The sequence below is a fragment of the Ictalurus furcatus genome, chromosome 3, assembly GCF_023375685.1.
Source record: "Ictalurus furcatus strain D&B chromosome 3, Billie_1.0, whole genome shotgun sequence".
NCBI lineage: Eukaryota > Metazoa > Chordata > Actinopteri > Siluriformes > Ictaluridae > Ictalurus > Ictalurus furcatus.
The window spans coordinates 23,833,211-23,856,023 of record NC_071257.1 but is presented as its reverse complement, the minus strand read 5'-3'; the positions used below and the strand labels follow the sequence as shown (position 1 = coordinate 23,856,023).

At 38.8% G+C, this 22,813-nt stretch overlaps 2 protein-coding genes across 6 annotated transcripts; one reads left to right on the top strand and one right to left on the bottom strand.

Annotated features, from left to right (window-relative positions):
* Nucleotides 1-232: 232 nt before the first annotated feature.
* dmac2l (distal membrane arm assembly component 2 like) lies at nucleotides 233-7,807 on the top strand. Of its 4 annotated transcripts, XR_008385604.1 has the most exons (6): nucleotides 233-292; nucleotides 1,381-1,501; nucleotides 4,040-4,248; nucleotides 5,796-5,967; nucleotides 6,140-7,126; nucleotides 7,632-7,807. XR_008385604.1 is itself a non-coding variant. In XM_053621649.1 (5 exons), the coding sequence occupies exons 1-5, from the start codon at nucleotides 271-273 to the stop codon at nucleotides 6,252-6,254; spliced, it is 639 nt and encodes a 212-aa protein (XP_053477624.1). In that variant the 5' UTR covers nucleotides 233-270; the 3' UTR covers nucleotides 6,255-7,807. The 4 variants fall into 4 exon arrangements, 3 of the variants coding, with proteins under 3 accessions (XP_053477624.1, XP_053477626.1, XP_053477625.1); XM_053621649.1 differs by having other exon boundaries at nucleotides 6,140-7,807; XM_053621651.1 differs by having other exon boundaries at nucleotides 280-299; nucleotides 6,140-7,807.
* Nucleotides 7,808-9,422: 1,615 nt separating this feature from the next.
* On the bottom strand, nucleotides 9,423-22,451 carry cdkl1 (cyclin-dependent kinase-like 1 (CDC2-related kinase)). Of its 2 annotated transcripts, XM_053621647.1 has the most exons (10): nucleotides 21,741-22,451; nucleotides 21,066-21,297; nucleotides 18,118-18,239; nucleotides 15,130-15,202; nucleotides 13,613-13,703; nucleotides 13,282-13,482; nucleotides 12,482-12,564; nucleotides 11,903-11,959; nucleotides 11,449-11,607; nucleotides 9,423-10,666 (listed from the first exon to the last, which is right to left on the bottom strand). In XM_053621647.1, the coding sequence occupies exons 2-10, from the start codon at nucleotides 21,231-21,233 to the stop codon at nucleotides 10,562-10,564; spliced, it is 1,059 nt and encodes a 352-aa protein (XP_053477622.1). In that variant the 5' UTR covers nucleotides 21,234-21,297; nucleotides 21,741-22,451; the 3' UTR covers nucleotides 9,423-10,561. The 2 variants fall into 2 exon arrangements, with proteins under 2 accessions (XP_053477622.1, XP_053477623.1); XM_053621648.1 differs by lacking the exon at nucleotides 21,741-22,451 and having other exon boundaries at nucleotides 21,066-21,725.
* Between the last annotated feature and the right edge of the window lie 362 nt (nucleotides 22,452-22,813).

Genomic DNA, 22,813 nt, shown 5'->3' with positions numbered 1-22,813 from the left:
AATGCGAATTTTGTCATTGTTTTGAAGCACATTAGCTTATAGATAACCTTAAGGCCGACATATACATACTAAAAGCCAGAAAATTTAGATTGTGATTTCGGGGGTTTTCAAGTGTGTGTGGTGTATCTATATCTGTTTAGACGCTTTGGTTTGCGTAGTAAACAATGGATAGTTGCACCTCTATGTATAGATAACGCGCTTTGGCTTAACGTGAACTGACCAATGGGAGATCAGAACGTGCTGATGTAATCTGGCGTGAGGTGAAAGGTCATGAAAGTGGCGCATGGCGGAGGTAAAATGTAAATAACACTAGCGGAGTTTGTCGGAGTTCATAGTTGTATTTATTGTATGTCTTGAATTCACATTTCATACAAGTTGAGTCACTGCGTGTAAATAGTAAATTTAATAGGATGATCTAACACTAATATGTTGTTGTTCTTAGCCGAGTGTAGTTTGGTATGGATTTGCTTGCCTTGGAAATGGTGTACTGATAACTGCGGCTCGTGTGAAGGAAATGTACTCGTTTTACTTAGTACAGTAAATGCCTATGGTATAAAAGATTGTACCGGAATTGACTGCGTGCTTATCACATTGCAATACTGAGTTTTATTCTACAAAGCAGAGGTGCTGTGCTGGGTGTGAAGAAAGGCAGGACGCTTTCACGAGCAGCTTTCAGTACTTGTGTTGTTTTCCTGTAATGACCAAGCCTCGTTTGGGGATTGCTTCTAAGCTCTAGCAACATACAGAAAGATATCTCAGTCTGTCTATATACATATACATATATATATATATATATATATATATATATATATATATATATATATATATATATATATATATATTTATATATTTATGGCTTAAACCGGTGTCCTGACATTTCATTTTACCCGTCAGATTGTCCTACCAGGGCTTACTGCGCATGCGCACATCAATATTGCGTCTCGCTGAACAACACGCACATAATTTTTAATACTTGCCGTGGACTTGGAATCTGATGGGGGTATTTTGCACTGTAAAGTTATCCTACCTGTTTATTTTATACTGGGTAGGACAATCTGATAGGATATTTTGCACTGTAAAATCATCCTACCATTGCCTAAATACAATCTTCGGGAAAGTTACACTGAATTATTGTATTTAGTCACAGACGCGAAGCAGAAACCCGCAGCAGGATTCTTTCTGAGCACTAGAGGTTATTACTAGAGGACACCGGAAGTCTAGAGAAACGAGCCGTTTTCAATACAGCTAACTGGAAAGCCTAACCGCTACATAAAGCGTCGTCCCGCCATTACTAGTATAAAGTATTATTCATAGTGACCTGTGTGCGGTTTATTTAAAGACTAACTCGGAAGTAGTTATCTGTTTTTGCTGTTTTTCCAGAAATAGGAGTTATGAGAGTGCTGAGTGTGACAGCGCGGTGTGTTTTATACACACACTCCCGGTGTGCACCGCCAGGGGGCAGCAGAGCATTCTGGGGCTGGCTCAACGCCGTGTTTAACAAGTAATAATGCACCATAGACATACACAACCAATAGCAGCTGTTGCTAACTATTTTACCTCCACACCCATGATTCACTGGTGAACCAGTGCAAGGCTTTACCCTGTACCATGATTAAAAATAGTTTGTGACTCAATTTAAATTAACAAATTTTCACAAACTCAATATTTTCACTAACCGCTGGAAACTCGAGCAAAGCAGTGAAGCTTAATGTAAATATACAATACTTTAATGTATTTATATTTACTGGGAAAAATTGTTTTAATGGCAATTGTATTGGTTTTAATGGAACCTGTAATGGTTCCTGTGGGTCTCTACTGGTAATTTGTTGCCTTCTAGTGGTGGCATGTTATGTCTAATGGATACAATTAAGGACCGGTAATGGTTAGCTGATGGTTTGTAATGGTATTTTGTAGCGGAAAGCGTTAGAATTTCTGTGATGGTTTCTATTGGGGTTTTTTTTTCAGCAGGGATGTTTGGACAGAAATGATCATAAAGCAAGTTTGCAGCTATTATTCTGCAAGCTATTTATTATTGAGTTCTTATAGATATTAGCCTATATTTGCTCAGTTGAATTGAATGTGTTCAATTCAAACCTCAAGATGTAGTCCTATAAACGTTAACCGGGACCTAATGTATTCGGTCTCTCCTTTTTGACTTGGAGAAGATGGATATAATGAATCTAATGTATGTGAAAATACTGCGTGCTTATCACATTGCGATACTGAGTTTTATTCTACAAAGCAGAGGTGCTGTGCTGGGTGTGAAGAAAGGCAGGACGCTTTCACGAGCAGCTTTCAGTACTTGTGTACTGTATTGTGTACACCGACAAAGCAAATCTAAATAATCATTTTGTATTCCAATCATGAAGATGTTTCCCCATTCATTCAAGGAGTTTAATTAAATCTACAGAATGATGCTAAAAGCATTCAGGGGTTTAAACATTGTGAATGATTCACAGCCGTGACCGAGGCGGCTGTAGGTGAGACATTACATAGAGCAGTTCTGCACAAAGTGCAGTCATCTCTGTATTCTGTGCAGAGAGTTACAATAAAACTGTGAGAAGAAAGAAACATTTGTGTAACATGGTATTTTATAATCTGTTACACAGACTGGGTTTACATGTACAAAATAATCAGATAACTGCAAAAATCAGGAGATATGACCAAAGCAGAAAGTGCAGCATATTTTAAAATAATAATAATAGTAATTTTTTACTTTCTCTTTATACTTATAGGCCAATAGCATGTTGTGTTGTCAGGTTTTTAAATGAGATTTTTTTTTTTAATGAGATTGTGTAATATATTCATGAATATACGTTACATGCTACAATTTAATCATTTTTTAAAAATACTAAACCTAGCCATAATGTTTAAGAAACTTTCTTTTTTTTTATTTTGCTTTGCTTATTGCAAATGCATGTCACAGAAGTGTATCAGGTCTGAGGGAACTGTAGAAGGGGCTATCGAGAACAATGGACCAGTAGTGCATGTTTACTTTTCAAACTGCAAATTTAATGTACTGTTTCTCTAATGTGTTTCACACATTTAAAGGTTTTCTATTTGTCTCACCCTTGCTGTTGAATCTTTGAATCTGACAGTGAGGATGAATTTACTTATAACAGCATGGCTCTGGCAGCAATTCTAACTGTAATTCAAATGTTATGTTTATATTAATGTGCTTGTCCTAATGCGTTATAGTTTCTACAGTAACAGCTCATACACAGGGACTTGTATGCCGGATGCCACGTAATCTAAGCCTAATAATAAACACAATCAGAAAACATGCTATTTAACAAAGAAAAATGTATAATGATATAACGATTATAGTCGTGCATATTCTATAAGGAGACATTTATTTAACGTTGATGAAACGAGTCTTGGGTGTTGCGCCAGTACTTTTTAGCAGTCAGTAAGTTTTCTGCTATGGGAAAGTCTTCAGGACAGAGAACTTTACTCTTTCTGCTGTGTGTGGGGTTTTTTTTGTCTTATTCGAGTTCAAGAGGAAAAAAAGAGACTGGTGAATGATGGGAATGATGATCGCTGCTACAACATAAGTGATAACAGGAACTAACTTGTCTTGCGTATGTTACACAACATTAAATGCAACTATAAACAGCTAAAAAAAAAGTTTTATTCATTAATTAATTAAAAAATGTCAATACCTGGTGATCGCTGTGGTATAAGAAGAATAAAACACTTTGGGACATGCTGTTCAGGGGTGTAACGACAACCCCGTCATGGATTATTTTCACATAACAGCACTCCTCTGCCATGTTTCATAGTGATGCTGTATTAAATGTATAGACACTTCCTATTTGCTAACTCAGTCAGAGTTCTACTAAGCAGCAGTAACTGTTAGGAATGTGGTTAGGAGTTAGAATTTTATGATAAATATCTGTCTTGCCTCCCAGAGAGGAGCTAAAATATATGGTTTGTTATAAGAGCGGATTCAGAGATCATGTCATTTTGTGGCCTTTTCTTGGTGCACATGATGTACAGTTTTTTTTAAATAAAACTTTAATTGTGTGTTTTGTTCCAGGGTTGATTATGAGCGGATTAAGGCAGTTGGTCCGGACCGTGCAGCTGCCGAATGGCTCTTAAGGTGTGGGGCCAAAGTTCGTTTCCGTGGTTTCGACCGGTGGCAACATGATTACAACGGACTTCCGACCGGGCCGCTGGGGAGATATCAAATCCAGGCCATCGATGCCACAGAATCCTGCATCATGTACCGGGGATTCGATTACCTGGGTGAGTGACGCCTTCACACAATAACTGATAAGATACCGTGTATGATCCTGATACAGTATCCCTGCTTGACTGTTCTCCCAGTCTTCTTTCTTCTCTTCACCCCTTTTACCATCCAGAATCAAATCCTTCAAATACATCCATGCAAATCATAAAGACATCGTCATAAACAGGGCTTACGTGCGAAATGAAAGATACAGGTTTTTACTGTTTTTTTTTTTTTGTAAACACTTCACAATGTACACACTGACTTCATAGCTGCTCAAAAGACATTTTGTTAGCAGCAGCTTTCGCAGTGTAACAGCTGTTACAAAAGGATGCTGGAACATTGAACATTTTGTAACATCAGTTGTGCTGTGCACTTCTCACCCACAAGTTAATTGTAGAAGTAATTTAACATATTTTAAAGTACACACATACCAGTCTCTCCAGGATTTAGAGATTTTGCGATCACAGAAACGAATGCAATGTCAAGCAAATTCCGCAATATTCAGAGGAGCTTGCAATTTTTCAAAATGACCACAGAATTTCTGCAGATTTGGGCCAAGACGTGTCGTGATGTCGTCACGACACACATTCAGCCAAAGCCCTCTTCGATTCGTGTTTTGAACATGAGAACAGCTAAAAGGTCTCATTTACCAACAAACATCACTGCGAAAGACCGTGCGGAACAATTTCATGCAATTGCAATTTCACCAATTCATGTAGTTTTCCGCAAAAAAGAACAAAAAACTCTCCAAGTTTCATCGCAAACAATCACAGAAAAAAAAAACTCCACGGAATCCTGTACTGACCAACATATTCAGGGAGAATTCAAGGCTGTGTCCCAAACCAGATATCATATGCTAAATACAATAACACGAATCTGTACTGTACTAATCTGACTCACTACTCAGAATGGTAATATGTGTTTTGATACGCAGCCCCAGGTATGAAATTCTTACAGGATGTAATTAACTCCTGTGATCTCCTGTGTTATAAGAATAAATCTTTTCCACACATCAATATGACTGTCATTACAGTAAATTGTCACTTTGAAGCAAAACAAATATTATTTCCATTTATTACTGGATTATTACTTATTTCCTCAGTTGTTGGCTTGACTCCGGCTGTGATAATATTCACACACACACACACACACACACACACACACACACACACACACACACACACACCCCGGAGCATCTCGTCTGTAAACATTTTGTGCTACAATAGTTCCTTGGAGTTGATGACTTCAGGTTGTCTTAATGTGCAGAAACTCTTTGGTACCTGTCCCTGGTATACCGGAGACAAATGAATGGGAAGTGAACATGACTCCTTGACAGTTGAAGATTGGAAAAAGACCAGGTGGTGTTTTCCCAATCTTCACCTACCAGGTTTAGGTGCCCATTGTAGTCTCAGATTCCAGTGAATGAACCTCAGTGTGGTGATTGGTTGATTTGGATAATTGCGTGAATGAGCAGGGGTAGAAGTGTTCTTATTAAAGTAGTGAGTGTATAGTAAATAAATCTCTCCCTCCCTCCTATGCGTGCGTGTGTGTGTTTGTGTAGATGGTCTGGAGTATGTAGAGGAGATAAAGCTGCGAAAGTGTATATATATAGAGGATACATGTCTGGAGCGCTTGAGTAAGACGGAGAAGCTGCAGAACAGCATGAAGAAAATGGAGATTGTCTCCTGTGGCAATGTGACAGACCGAGGCATCATCGCTCTTCATCACCTGAGGTAGGTGAAAACCACAGAGCTGCTTTCATGCTCTATTAATTAAAATATCTATTAATGAAATGTCTGTTAATTAAAAGTCTCATTGTCAGGTCCTCTGTGTGTGTGTGTGTGTGTGTGTGTGTGTGTGTGTGTGTGTGTGTGTGTGTGTGTGTGTTTCTGTTTCACTTCTCAGGAACTTGGAGTACTTGTTCCTCAGTGACCTGCCAGGCGTGAGAGAGAAACAGAAAACAACAAACACACTGCAAACGGCACAGCCCAAACTCACCATAGAACTTGACCTGGCTTAGCCAATCACAGCTTGCTTTGCAGCCTAGCTCGACAAATCAGAGCCCTGAGGTGGGATGCAGTGTTCGTTACAGAAACTGAATGTTTCACCTTTCTCTCTATTATTGAGGAACTGATGTGTGAAGTGTAGTATTAAAGAAGCAGAGTGTATATTAAATATGTACTGCTGTTTTATCTGTATGAAAATGATTCGCGTGAATATATATATTTATTTTTTGCATTACATGTAGTTTTAATTCAGTTCAATTCAATTTTATTAATATAGCACTTTTAAAATTTCACCCCGACTGTGAAGACTTGTAGGTCTTAACACACAATAGTTTGCTCTTACTAAGATACGTTGTTAGAAACACATTAAATATGTTCATTACTTTAAAAAATCCTTAATATTTAATACATATTTAAAACCTACGGAGGCCGCCATGACGTGACATGCACAATGCACTCTGAGTCGATGACGTAAAATGGTTGCACTTGAGAACTCAGTAGAATTAGCTGCTAGCCCGTGCAGCAGGAAAATAATGTCACACTGTGCTGCTTTTAGCTGTAATTTTCTAGCTCTTATGTGCTGTGGTACAGGGGGTATCTGTAAATATAATCAAACCCGTAAATATCTTGTTAGTGCGTTTTTTCTGCATATTCTCATAACATAAAGCTCCTATAAAATTAGCTTAAAACGCCTAGCCAAGGCATACACAAAGTAAAATTAAAGCTGTTCTTGAACCATTTGGAGTACATGCATGGTTTTGGTCTCTTCTGAAAGTTGGACTAAACTTTTTTACATAATTGGATTGTTTGGACCTTTGCCTGTGTAATAAGACTGTTTTTGTCAGGATGTTATGGATCAGTGGATTGCTATGAGGCTTCATATGAGGTGAGTTGCTTCCGTTTCGTAAGTGTTTTTGTGTATCAGTGGTCTGACAGAGACATTTATTGTAGCTGCTGTTGTGATTGTATCTCAAAACGGTTTATATCAATCAAATTACAAGAATCTTAGCTTTCCAAAGATATGTGTACCTTCGTACACACAGAAGCTGTGTCGATAGCATAGATTTGCTCATAACATGGCGACAGGGTGCTGGCGGGCCGTCTGAATTTTAAAATTCTTGAATTCTAAAATTATTGATATTAGAATACGTTTCATCATAAAACGATAGTTTAATCCATATGCTTACCTTGAACAACAAACGCTCTCAGTTGGCAAAGACGTGCAGTTGCTACACACACACCATGGATTTTGCCCCACTCTCGCCTCCTCACCTCTCTGATCGTCTTCATTTTGATGTACCTTTTGAATAATGTCTTCTATATTAGCCTCATCGCTTATGTTACGCTCGGGTTAAATCGAAAAGGCTGAAGGTATGTTTATATCACTGTAGGGTCACTGGAGAATCAAGACTGTTGCAACCATTTGACGTCACTACCCAGAATGCATTGCGACGTCAACAGCAATGGCGGCCTACGAGTGCAAGGATTTGTATGTATTTATTTTTTTTAAAACTGACATCTAGAGTATTTTTGTATAGCGGATTTATATAGCGTATGTCAGCGTTAATCTAATCAGCCATACAAGTCTTCGTAGTCGGGGTTCCCTTTAACGGTGTAAATGTCATAAAGCAGTTTTATGGAAATCTGTATATAGATTTAGTTTTAGATCCCTAATAAACAAGCCTGAGGTGACAGTGGCAAGGAAGAACTCCCTGAGACAACATAAGGAAGAAACCATGAGAGGAACCAGACTCCAGAAAGTGTGATTGTGAGTCATTACTCTAGCACAACTGCATGCTGTACTGAGTTTAAACAGTACTGAGTGTGTTGAAAGGATCCTCATTATGAGCATCATAATATATAGTGATGTTATGCACTGAATAATTATAAAATGGGATTTGTGCACAATGGGGTGTGAAATTGGTACAGTTCTGTGATTTCTTCAGTTTTTGTGTACATCTCATACTAAATAGTTTTAGATCTTCAAATGAAATACATGAAACAAAGGACAACTGAGTAAATACACAAATACAGTTGTTGTTTTTTACTGAAGCAAAAAAGTTATCCAACACCCATCACCAATGTGAAAAACTAATTGCCCCCTTAACTTAAATTCTGGTTGTGCGAACTTTAGCAGCAATAACTGCAACCAAACACTTCAGATAACTGGAGATCAGTCTTTCACTTACTTCTAGGACTTGCTCCTAAGCTTTGGATCATTGTCTTGCTGCATAATCCAGTTGTGCTTGAGTTTCAACTTGCAGACTGAAGACTGGACGTTCTCCTTTAGGATTTTCTGGTAGAGAGCAGAATTTATGTGTACTGCAAGTTGCCCAGGCCATGAAGCAGCAAAGCATCCCCACACCATCACACTTCCACCACCATGCTTGACCATAGCTATGATGATCTTTTGGTGTTTGGTTTACGCCAGATATAACGGCACCCCTGTCTTCCAAACAGTTCCACTTTCGACTCCTCAGGCCACAGAACATTCCCCCAAAATGTTTGAGGATCATCAAGGTGTGTTTTGGCAAAATTCAAATGAGCTTTAATGTTCATCAGTGCCTGACCTCACTAATGCTCTTGTGACTGAATGAACACAATCCCCACAGCCACGTCTCAAAATCTAGTGGCTTTTCCCAAAATCTTTTGGGAACGCCTTCCCAAAAGAGTGGAGGTTATTATAACAGCAAAGGGGAACTACATCTGGAATGGGATGTTCAGCAAGCACAAATGGGTGTGATGGTCGGGTGTCCACATACTTTTGGTCATATAGTGTATGTAAATGTATATATTTTATCAATATTTTACTTGTTTCAGTCAGGGAGGGATTATAAGTGGTTGCACTATTGTCTTTCATATGAAAAATTTTGGTCGTTGTAAGTCAGATGACCACCTTCAGTGAGTAACAACTGTTATATACATTGTAGGGCAAAAGTTTGTATACCCTTAGAACAATACATTGTAGTTTAGTGTGTTAACTGTCAGAAATGATCAAATAGTTCATTATTAAATTGGACAAGGTATTAATAGTGCAAAAGAGCTAAGAAATTAGATCATTTGAAGTCTCCATCTCTTGTTCTGAATGTGATATAAATATTCAACCTCTTTTGGATGCTCTGAGTTGTAATATTTCCTAGATGTGTATCTGTTATTACTCTGCCAGCATTCTTTAGATCAGGTTTTGAGACTGAAAGGGGTTTTTTTTTTTTTTTTTGATTGTTGTCTTGTTTTGTAAAACAGAGGTCCTTGTTCCATTTAAAAAAAAAAACAAAAAAACTATGGCAGTAAAAGGCACTGACGAAGAAACAAACACACCATTTCATTTGCTGAAAGCTCTTTATTAAATCGCATACAAAAAGAGCAAGAATTTCTTGTTCCCATATTTACTCCCGGGTTGAGCCTGTCTTCTTGGAAAAGCAGCAGAACTAAACGTTGTGAGATATTTACAGGGAAAGAGAGCATGTTGAAGGTAGCACAGTGAGTCCGAGGGCTGGGGAAGGAGCCTGTGTCTTTAGCAGTTTGGCATTGGGTGCAAGTCAATGGCCAGAAGATCAGCACCACTTGTCAAGGCAACAATAATATTGTTAAATGTTTTAAATGTGTAAGGCTCCAATAAAAGCCATCAAAACACAAGTTACACTTTCTTTTTTTTCTTTTAAAATGTGATTCATAAATGCAATTCACTCCAAAATCAACACTTAGAACCTAGAGTAATAATGTTAGTAGAAGGAATGTTTTTTTCTCCATTTCTCTGTATGTCACAGGAAGTTAGATGGTCCGAGATTAATAATAAAGAGAGACAGGAAAACGTAAATGTACAAATAATAATAATAGAGGAATTGTTTGATTCCTGCACTTCTTTTTATGCTAATTACCTACAGCTCAGTTATCCCTTCACTAAACAAGGTCATCATTAGTTTTACTGTGTATATGAGACAATCAGTCTGTTCTCTCTGTGTCAGGTCACGCAGCACTTTGGCAATCAGAAAGGCAGTGTCACACTCAGATCAGTGTGTACATGCAGAGCAGGGCTCTTTGTCAATCACACAGAGTACAGAAGCGGTCTCATGAGTCGTATACAAAAAGATACAGCAGTGAACTGACTGACAGTACAGCTGTAGATGAGCGGTGGACATTATTCTTTTTTCTACAGAAAATGAGGACACTTTGTGACTAGAACAGCCAGCATTACACTCTCAGTGTTCCTGAGCAAGACGCAAGGTAGGTGAGTGTGAGACACCAAAATAGAAAAACAAAGTGTATGAATGTGTTTTGGGACAGACTGGGGGGTGTATACAGTGTGTTCCCGCATAAAGAATCAGATGTTGGGGAAATGGTAGTTGAATTTACGCATGTTGTTGTTGTAGTACTTCCTGTTGTCCACTGCTGGGAAGATACTGCTGCCGGTCAGCTGGGGTAAATACTGCGTACAGTCAGAGAGAGAATGTTCTGGATCATGTACAATAATACTGGGTCTTCTATCATTTGTATTATAATGTGATCCCAGTGGCTTCTTGGGGGATGCACAGATTAAAGTAAATCAAGGGTTCGCAAACTTTTTCACCTAGTATGATCGTAGCACATGTTCATTTCTCAATAAATGATTTACTTGGTAAGAGTATTAAGGAAATAGGTCGGTCCATCCATCCATCCATCCATTTTCTGGGCCTGGAGCCTATCCCAGGGAACTTGGGGCACAAGGATGGGGACACCATGGACGTGGTGCCAACCCATCGGAGGGCAAAATCGCACACCCATTCACCCACTATAGACAATTTGGAAATGCCAATCAGCCTACAACGTGTGTCTTTGGACCGGGGAGGGATGGATGGAAGGAAATATGTACTGATTGATTGATTCGTTCATTCATTGGTTTGAGTTATTAGAACTTTTTATTTATTAATTTTTAAGCCAAAGAACCTAAGCCAGGTACATCATTTTAAAATATTGAGTCGAGTTGACCATATTAGTATTATTAAACCTATTCAATTCAAGTATCTAGTAAGTTAAGCTATAAGTAACTATAATAATAGTAACTAGTTGACTGTAGCTGATCATGATCTTATGTCATTCAAAAAAATGAATGCTTGGTTAATAGTGTATTACATGTTATTCCTTTGACAGTTACCGTTTAATGTCTCATATATTGGTTCCACATAATATATAATCCACAAGAATACCCACCCCATGGGCATGGTAACTCACCCCCGGGGGCAGGTGTTTACGGGGTTGACGTGCCCGTCTCTTCGCTCTGTCATGTTCTCGCGTCACGCTCTCTGTCTCCTCCCGCTGACTGTCAAAATATGGATGCTCCAGCAGCTGCTCACAGGTTAACCTTTCTGCAGGATCCATACGCAGACAACCCTGAGAGAGAGAGAGACTTATAAGTTATAGAATGAATAACTTACTGCAACCAACATATTAATATAAACCTATGATTTCCCTAGCAGTATCAATTGCCATCAGAGCTGATGTTATAGAATACTAATCAACACCTTCTGACCAATCAGATTCAAGCATTCAACAGCGCTGTGGTGTAAACTGCTCTTCTAAAACTACAAGTTTTAAAACATGTGTAAAACTTATAGAAAACGTGATTTGGCAGTCATTTTTATTATTATTATATGTTATTATTCTGTGTTCAGTCTACATAGCTCACCTTCATTAGACTTAATGCCTGGAAAGAGATGTTTGGATACTTCTGCTCCAGAGGTTCCTACACAGAGAGAGAGAGAGAGAAGATATAGAAGGTGATGTAACACTGAGAAATCACTATCTTCTTTTCTTTGCTCACACACATCACTGTGCAGTCCCAGTGGCCCACACTACATAACTGTGTTGTCACTGAATGGAAATGTGTACGAGTTGGTTATCACTATAACCACGCTATAAATAGTTTCTCTCCAATCACTGGGATGTCTTGACCTGTGACTAAGGACATAACACTGATTAAATGAGTATAAAACCTCCCAGAGGAGAGTGTGTTGTTTTCCACAGCTCAGCATATATAGCTCATCATACTTTAATAAGCTGTGGTGCCTGGGACAGGATATCGTTGTACTATTTATATCTAACTCGGTCAGGTGCATGTCAGGTAAACAGCCTGTTAGCAGAGCACTTAAAAACCACCGAGCAGTATATACTGATGAATAAACACAGGGAAAGGAGAGCATACTAAACACACAGCACTCGGCATGTTGGTAGTGTAACCAGATTAAAGCACCTCTTATACACCCACCATTTCTTGTGGTTCAGGAACACATACTCCGCTGAAGAACTGGTTACTGCTGAACACCTGCTGGTGTCTGGGGATCAAATCACCTACAAACACAATGCAAACACCAACAAGCTCACTGAACACTTCTGTCTGCCTAGAGAACAGGAGGAGTATACCGAGTGATCATATGTACACATACTCCAACACAAACAGCAACAAATATATAGAATTTCATGTAAATACTGGACAATTCATGTATTTTATTCAGAAATTAATGTCAAAAATACATTTGAATAGAAATTCAGCTCATACAGTTTAGCAGAAATCCTGTTTTTTTTTTTTAAATTTATTCTTATTTTAGAATCTCCATTTTACTTTATCTTTCCCATTTATCAATGTTCACTATTTTTTATATGTACAAGTCTATAAAAAAAGTTATTGAATTTTTACATTAGAGGGTTTTTTTGTGGCCGATGCTTGATTTTGCTGCGGCTTTTTTCAAAATTTGTGATGCAAACTGTGGCAAACAACTTGAATTGGCGAAATTGCGTTTACACGAAATTGTTTTGCACCGTCTTTTTCAGTGATGTTTGTTGGTAAATGAGACGTTTTAGCTGAACTCATGTTCGACGCACGTGAATTGAGGAGGGCTTTGACTGAACGCGTGTTGTGATGACGACTCGTGATGCGTTTCCGCCCAAATCTGCGGAAAATTTTTGCCGTTTGCTTGATTTTGCATTCATTTCTGTGATCTTAAATTCGTAAACTGCTGGAGGGTTTTAGTGTTTGATCCACACACAGTGTAGTGCTGGATCTCTTACCTAAGGTTTTCCTTATGAGATAAAGCTGGTCTACATCAGATTTGCCCGGCCAGAGAGGAGCGCCAGACAGCAGCTCAGCAAACACACAGCCCACCGCCCACACGTCTACAGGAGGGCCGTACTGAGTGTCTCCCACCAGCAGCTCCGGAGCCCTGTACCACCGAGTGGCCACGTAATCTGTATAATAATCACACGGCCCAGCTGCACACACACACATATACACAAAACAAACATTGATAAGAAGACAGTGCTCTGTCTGGGAACTTCATTGTGATTACCTGGTATCATTATTGTCATCTTTATGCATGTGTGTGTGTGTGTTTGTACATACTGAGGATCCTGGCAAAGCCAAAGTCACAGAGCTTTATGACCTGATGTTTGGTGATGAGTATATTCTCTGGCTTCACATCTCTGTGGATACACTAAACACAAACACACACACAGGTGTTACATTTTTTATTTATATATATCTTCTTATTATAGGCAGTGGTCTCGCTCTCTCTCTCTCTCTCTCTCTCTCTCTCACACACACAAACACCTGCATACACACAATATCTGACAGTTCCAACCTTATATATATATATATATACAGTATCTCACAAAAGTGAGTACACCCCTCACATTTTTGTAAATATTTGATTATATCTTTTAATGTGACAACACTGAAGAAACGACACTTTGCTACAATGTAAAGTAGTGAGTGTACAGCTTGTGTAACAGTGTAAATTTACTGTCCCCTCAAAATAACTCAACACACAGCCATTAATGTCTAAACCACTGGCAACAAAAGTGAGTACACCCCAGAGTGAAAATGTCCAAATTGGGCCCAAACTGTCAATATTTTGTGTGGCCACCATTATTTTCCAGCACTGCCTTAACCCTCTTGGGCATGGAGTTCACCAGAGCTTTGCTGCCATTACGCAGTCCCACATGCAGCAAGTTGCGATACACTGTGTGTTCTGACATCTTTCTATCATAGCCAGCATGAACTTTTTCAGCAGTTTATGCTACAGTAGCTGTTCTGTGGAATTGGACCAGTCGGGTAGCCTTCATTCCCCATGCACATCAGTGAGCCCTGAGCGCCCATGACCCTGTCACTGGTTCACCAATTATTCTTCCTTGGACCCCTTTTGGTAGGTACTAACCACTGCATACTGGGAACGCCCCACAAGACCTGCTGTTTTGGACATGCAATGACCCAGTCGTCTTGCCATCACAATTGGGCCCTTGTCAAAGTTGCTCAGATCCTTATGCTTGTCCATTTTTCCTGTTTCCAACACCTCAACACTGACATCTGACTTTTCACTTATCAGTATTATATCCCACCCCTTGAGAGGTACCATTGTAAAGAGATAATTAATGTTATTCACATCACCTGTCAGTGGTTTTAATGTTATGGCTGATCGGTGTAGATTTTAAATAAAGTCCACAAACTTTTGGTCATATAGTGTATTGTGAATTACCTGGTGATGGAATATGGCAGACATCTAATCTAAGACCATTTACCTCACTTTTCACTCTCTAATTCACTATCACTGTTCAGATTAACATCGGCAATCTGAAACCCAACCTTGCACAACCTGTACTGCTCCCGCTCAGTTTCTGCAGACATGCACACACACACACACACACACACACACATGCATACACTTGTCTTACTATCCTTGTGAGGACCATTCATTGACATATTTATTAATGCAGCTAATTAATGCAGTACTTACACCTAAATCTAACCAAAAGGAAACATGCTGGTTCTTCATTTTGGTTAGTTTGTAAATAAAACAAATAAAATCAGATTTTTAATAAAGAAAAACAGACAGTATGACAGACAGAAGTATAAATTCTTACATTTTGTTTGTGGCAGAAGTTAACAGCTTGTAGTGTTTGCCAGGTGATACTCTTAACCAAAGGCTCTGGAACTCTGTGTAAAACAAAACAAAACAACAACACAGTATAACCAGCAATATACAACACATTCATACACACACTGAGCTCATATGCTCGATTATAATTTTAATAATCCCATTCAACGGTATAAAAAAAGCTTTAGAATGAGTGGGAGAAATATAAGCGGTCATCCTATAGCACACTTTTACACGCCATCTCTTTGTTTTGTGTCTATGGTCTGGCACTAATGTGTTAGCCTGCGTGTGAGAGATATCATGTAAATGTAGCACTACTGTAGCACTACTCTAAGCTGATGTATGTTTTGTTGATGCTGAACGCTTCCCCTTAACTCTTACCTCACATCTGTGAGAGATCTTTAATTTACTTTATCCAGGCTGAACAAATCCCATCTAGCTCACCTTGCTATAAATAATCATTGCACGTATTTCTGATAGACATTTCGTTCACTTGGTTTGCTGAATTCTGATGGTGGTTTATACGTGAACGTTATTCATTTCAATTCAGCTACGAGTCAGACTATTAACAGATTATTAGGCTGCATGTAAACGTAGCTATTATCTCTTCTCCCTCTCCCTTTTCTCACTTTATCCTTTGGCCTCTTCCACACTGCTCTGTGTTACAGTGTTGTAAATAACCCCATTTTTATTTGGTGCGACAAGCAATCAATTTGCTACGTTATTAACCACTGTAAAAGGAAGGCTCGAGAAAACATCATAAATCTATCCTCATGGAATATTGCTGCATATATCATGTGCCTAAAGTGGGGTTTTATTACACGTTTTTTGGCTGGGTGCCTTGTTTATTCTGTTTAGTTATTATTATAAGCAGATCACTGAACTATCCATCAGAATATTTGTTGGATTTATGATACTACCAAAATTTGAAGATGGGAAAAAGACCAGATGATGTTTTTTCCGATCTTTAACTGTCCTATTTCAGACCTGTGTGAAGCTGGCCCCCCACCCAACGCAAAATGCCGGCGAAATAATCTCAATCGTTTGTGCTGATTTGTGCCATAAAAATTTTCGTTTGTGCTGCTTCAGTGCTGGAGATATTAAAAGAATATTTATAGGTCATTCTGGGGTCACTCTGCCCCCACACTCGCTCCAAATTCACTCCAAATAGTCTCAATCGTTTGTGCTTCGTTTGTGCTGGTTTGTGCTGGTTTGTGCCACTAAAAGTTTCCTTTGTGCTGCTTTTGTTTTTAAAATATTAGACATTGAATTATGGTGCGGTGACGTCACCAGCCCACCACATGCTCCAAGTTCACTCCAAATAGTCTCAATCGTTTGTGCTTCATTTGTGCCGATAAAAGTTTTGTTTGTGCTGCTTCCGTTTTAAAATATTAGGTCAGTTTCAGTAATCCTGTGCCCACTGTTGCCTCAGATTCCTGTTTTTGGCTGACAGGAGCGGAACCAAATGTGGTCTTCTGCTGGTTCGACTAGTTGTGTGTTCTGAGATGCTTTTCTGCTCACCATGAATATTTATTTGGCTTAGTCTAACTCAAAGCGGTCTGGCCATTCACATTTCACCTGTGCTCACTGGATGTTTTTTTTTTTCTTCTCACCATTCAGAGATTGTTGTATGAGAAAATCTCAGGAAATTAGCAGATTCTGTCTTTACCTGTTAAACTTCTATGCAATTATACAATAACTCATCCATCCATTTTCCATAGCACTTATCCTACACAGGGTCGTGGGGAGCCTGGAGCCTATCCCGGGGAGCTCAGGGCCACCCTGGACAGGTGGGCAACCTACTCTACAGACAATTTGGAAACGTCAACCAGCCTACCACATGTTTTTGTACTGGGGAGGAAACCGGAGTACCCGGAGAAAACCCCTGAGAACATTCAAACTCCATGCATACAGGGCGGAGGTGGGATTCGAACCCTGAACCCTGGAGATGTGAGGCAACCATGCAAACCACTAAGCCACTGTACTCCCTGCTATTACATTATATACTATATAACAGTTTCAGTAAAAGTTATTACATTATGAACCATTTTATTACAGTATTATATAACACAGTACAGTATATAGAAGTTTATAATGTGGTAGCGAGTTTTTATGAAAACATGTTAAGCAACAATTTGTCTTTTCAATTCGATTATCATCTTCCCACTACTCTAGTGCATTAGGACACTTTAGCGGGCGCACCAGGACACTTGGATACAGATGTCCAGCAAAGCACTCTGGGTAATCACTGCTGTAAACATTCCACTACAAACGGGTCTGGCCACCCCAGCAACACAGAAACAATATGGTTATTTGTGTGACGAAGAGAAAGTGGCTCACAAACAGTTTTAAAAGCATCCTGTGTGTCCAAGTGTGTGAATGAGTGTACACTCAGAAGCCAGTTTATGAGGCACACCTACCTTGTATCTGAACTCATTGGCCTTTTTATCAGGTAAATGTACTATGTACATATGTGCACGGTGGTCCATCTGTCACCCGTCATAGTAACACTTCTAGCCAGAGATCATTTGTTCATAGTGGAGCATTCTCAGCACGTCACAGTGTTGCTCAACACTATACATACCCAAAGTCCACTTCATTCGACACCCATAGCACCATTTTTGGTAAATCTGCTAGGTGTACATTTAGAGACTATAACATATTCTTTTTTTTCCCCACTCAGAGCTTGTGTTAATCCAACACTATCCCTTCATCAGTGTAAGTTTCTAACTCTGGGAGTGCTGAATATTTTTGGACTGTCCTCACCCCAGCAGTGACATTGAGGTGTTTTAAAACTTCAGCACCTGATACACTTCTACCAAATAAGTCAGTGTCCCTGCTGTAATAAGAAAAATGGTCCATTACCGAAACAAGATCTGGTCATTGATGGTCCATTGATACCAATGAAATGGCCAGTGAGTGTGGATATAAGGTAGATGTATGTATTAAACTGGTGTGTGTGTGAGGAACTCACCCTCGGGGATACCTGTCGAGCTCGTTGAGCACCGTATGATCACAGTACTCAAATACTAGATGCAGTTTTCTCTTCCTCCTGAATACTTCAATCAGGTTGACCAGGTTACAGTGCTTCAGTTGCTGTACACACACACACACACACACACACACACACACACAATTTTTACTGTGGGAATTTCTGTTAACTTTTACAGGATTGTTTTCTATGTGTAAGTGGACAGAGGGACAGAGACAAGCTGCTGCATGTCTTATCTGCCAGGCATTGTAAAATTCACAGAGCAGACACACAGCATCTCCAATGGCAACAGGTCACCATCCAGAAGCCTATTTAAAGCAAGCTCCTTTTTATTATCCAGCCAATAAACAGTTAAACCAGTGCATGTGCGCACTCACACGCACATGCATACTGGTTGCACAGAGGCCCAGCTAGCTCAAAATCCATACATCATTGGAGCTAAAATGCAGCTCTATTCACTATTACATCCAAACACTGCAGTGGATTATGGGTATTATGTTCAGGCACATCAGTTTAACATGATCACTGCACTGCTTTGTGGGATTTCTGCCGATAATTGGTATAGAAAATGTCATGCAAAATACCCCAAATAGTAAATATGGCATGGTTTTGAACATGTCTTCAGGACGGGGGAGTTCATCTATCTGTCATAACAAGACACTGGGTCAAAAACAAATAAGAAAGCACTTGTATTCACTTGTATTTCATCGGCTCATCTAATCAGCCTTCTCACTCTTCCCCATGAACACCAAAGACAGCTTTGTTAACGTGTGGGCTTTGTACACGTAACACACCACAACACACTACTGCATGCTATCCTTTGATTGAGAAAAACTCTCTGTTTATAATCCACCAGAATCAGACCCCATCACACAACACACAACACCAAAACACACAGACACACACACACACACACACACACACACGATGAGAGGTTGTAAAATGCAAAGCAACAGTGGAGATTAACGATTGTAGGTCACTAACCCCGAGTCCTCCTACGCTAATGTTATATAGGCTACTCTTTTGGTGCAAATGAAAAGCGTCTTGCTCGTACCCCTCCTCTTTTCTTCCGTTCCCACACACTAACCAAAAAAGATCAGCACGTGAGAGCATCTATAAGACAATCCTATTCTCTATCTCCATTCAGTTTCCACAAGCACATACCCACATAAAGTAATGAAGTTTACAAACCCCAAGAGCTGAATTAATATTAATGTACACTTGGTATACAATAATATACTGACATAGGACATTAGAATGTATATGTGGAGGTGTTTTTTGTTTGTTTGTTTTTTTAAATAAGACATGAATTCATGGAGTAAGTATTTGTGGCAATGAATGATATATTTTAAGCAACAACAGACTAGCTGTTTAAGTACCATCTTTAATATACTGAACCACAAAGTTACTCCATTAGATAGACCTAAAGTGACAGGAACCTGAGAATAAGGATGACTGATAACTGCTACAAACCCAAGCAAATACTTGCTACCATAACAGCATGCCAAAAATAGCTCTCAGCTAACCAACCCACTGGCAATTTCCAAACGCACACTTCAATTAGAGCTTAGTATTATACGGTTGTAGCTGCCATTCATTCCCCCCAGACACACTAGTGTTCTATAGGCTACATAACAATGCAACCAAATCACAGGCTCCAATTACAAAACGGCACATTACCTGTCTTCCCAGTAGGCCCAATGTCAAAACATGTCACAATAGTATCGAAATAAGTCATGCAACTATCGTAAAAATAAAGGTGGCAAAAAAGGGTGTTTAGGGTCTGAAAAAAAAGAGAGGGTCTTTTAGGGTCTAAAGGACATTATTGTTATTGTTATAATTTGTTTTTCAACCAAAAAAAGGGGTGCCTAGATCTTTAAATGATGTTACAGCAGTGGAGATGAAATCAAATTTATTTTATTTATCAAATCAATCATTATTTTTCTAATGGTTTTCATAATTATAAGCCAAACTGACCAGTCACTTCAACTAAATGGGTTTCATCCAAACCTTAATGACTTACAAAGTATAAATAATATAAAGTATGACATCGTAATGATATTATATAAAAGGAGATATGTTATTATTCTATGAGTTTGGATTCTGCTTTGTGTTCTCTGCTTCTTTTGGTTTTGGATCAGGAATAGTAATCTTTAACAGTCCCAATAAATAAACATGAAGCTATTATTATTGCTAATATTTGAATACTTGGATTACAAATCTGTACTGAGAAGGATGACGAAGACGTTTGGAATTGTTCCCTCTCTGAAATAAAGAAACCAAACTGCACTTTTTCTTGTCTTGAAACATCAAAGATACATCTGTTGTACTTTTAGCATGTATCTTTCACGAATAAACATAATTGGGTGTACCTGGGTGTAGAAATCATTTAAGGGACCTTACGAACCACTGATGTACCGTTAAAGCTTTATTCTAAAGACACACAACATGCAAAGATACACATGAAATATTCCAGCAACAAGGAAACGGACAGATTGGTACCTTTATTTCTGAGCGTTCTTTGTGCGCAGAAAGTTTCTTTAAATCTCTTTTTTAAATCTGATTTAAAGAACCTTTAATGAATAGTTCTGATATGATATGTTTTTTTTCTTTCTTTCTGGTGCTGCAATGAACTAAATCATATATATATATATATATATATATATATATATATATATATATATATATATATATATATATATATATATTTAACTTCACATAATGTAAACATTTATGATAAGAGAAACGGTTCAAGTACCATTCAGGTTCTATGAGAAGCCGAAGGTTCATTTTAAGTCTGCTTGGAAAGGGCAGGATACTGTACAGGGTGCTGGAGTCTGATTTTGACATCATGTGCACACAGAGGATGTATTTTAGCACTGTGACCTGTTTATTATGAGTGTGTTGTGGTTGTTTTTTTGTGTGTGTACCTTGAGCATCCGGATCTCCCTGAGCGCAATTCTTTTAATAACCGGGTCATCCTCCGACTCCACGAACTTTTTAATGGCGACGATCTGTCCCGTGTCTTTATTTCTGCATTTGAACACGACTCCGTATGAGCCTTCTCCGATCTTTGCAATCTTCTCATACTTCTCCATGCTGTGAATCCAAGTGGAATCCCAGAGCACTCTGCTGCACCACCTCCCTCATCCACTGACCAACCTGGACAAACATTAACCCCACTGAATTAAAGCTCTGCATGCATGGCTACGTTTATTCTGGAGTTAGACTCCAATAATACAAAAACCAACCAAACAAACATATAAACAAAACAAAAAACGAATCCCTGCCTATACATTATTATTATTATAATTATTATTATTAGTAGTAGTATTATATGATAGCCTCTGAATGGGAAAACATTAGTAAAGTATTACGCAACGTCTCTGCAAACGCGATCATTATCAGCTCCTTCAGTTTTGTACAACGTGCCTGTGTTGAGTTAGAAATGTGTAATAAGTCATTTAATGATATCAGCATTTAATGATATCTGTTCAATCAAATCCGAGATTTAACACAAGGTCCGTTTCACGGGGAAACAAACAAAAACAAAACAAAAACTTCCAGTGGAATAATAAAATGTAAATAGTGTGATGGCCGCCTACCTTGGTGCGCTTCGGTCGCTCCAAACTGCGCCTTGCAGGTGTTGTTTTTGTGATCGCTCAGTGTGTGTGTGTGTGTGTGTGTGTTTGGCCCGTGGGAGTGTGTAGGGGTGTGTGAGGTGGCCTGAAGGAGCTGGGCATTTACATGCGCCTCGGTCCCCATAGGAACAGCGCACAGGCTCCACCTTCTCCAAGAGGAGTGAATGCGCAGAGACACAGCACAAACCCACACGCGCTCCAATCCCGAGCTCTGAAATCACATGAACACACAAGATCAGACAACAAATCTGAAACACTGATGCTCGGCAGCTCTTCTCACTCACTGGGACCAGATTCACTAGCAAATCAGGAATCATGAAAAGAATGAAACAAAATGAGTAAAAGAAGTAACACATAGAATGGTGAACACCTTTGTATGGTTTTTTTGTTTGTAGTGTTTTTTGTTCTGACTGGTTTGATAATTATTGGCACCCCACAATAATCTGGTAAAGCCTCCTCTGGAGAGAATAACAGGCTAGTACTGAGTCTCTGCAGGGTTGAAACAGAATATTTCAAGCTCATTTATTTTCTTAAGTTTGTAATACAGTCCAGAGAGTAAGACTGCCATTATTTTTTGAAACATCCGATCCATATTGTTGGAGACAACAGGTTCAGGGCTAGAATATCCTGGCAGTGTTACACAATGCATGGTGCTTTCTAGCTCCTCAAAGTCTAAACATAAAATACATAAAACTCAAAGCATCAGTGACACACTTGCATGTTTTACAAGTTTTTCTTCTACAAAGATTTTTCCTTTCTTTTTAATGCAGCATGCCAATGATGCCCAGGGTCTAAAAATATTGTAGTATTCACTCTACTCTTCTAACAGCATATCACATTAGTTTAGTGCATTATTTATGGCCCTGACAGTGCTAAATATTTTCTGTAACTGCTAACGTATTTCCTTTTGTCCATCAGACCTGAACAGATCAAGAAATTTATATTTTTTCATGTGTCAATTTTTTTTCCATCTGTGATAAACCAAATAAAGACAATTTTAAAAGCTAAATAAGTTAAGGTATCAAATTTATTTATAT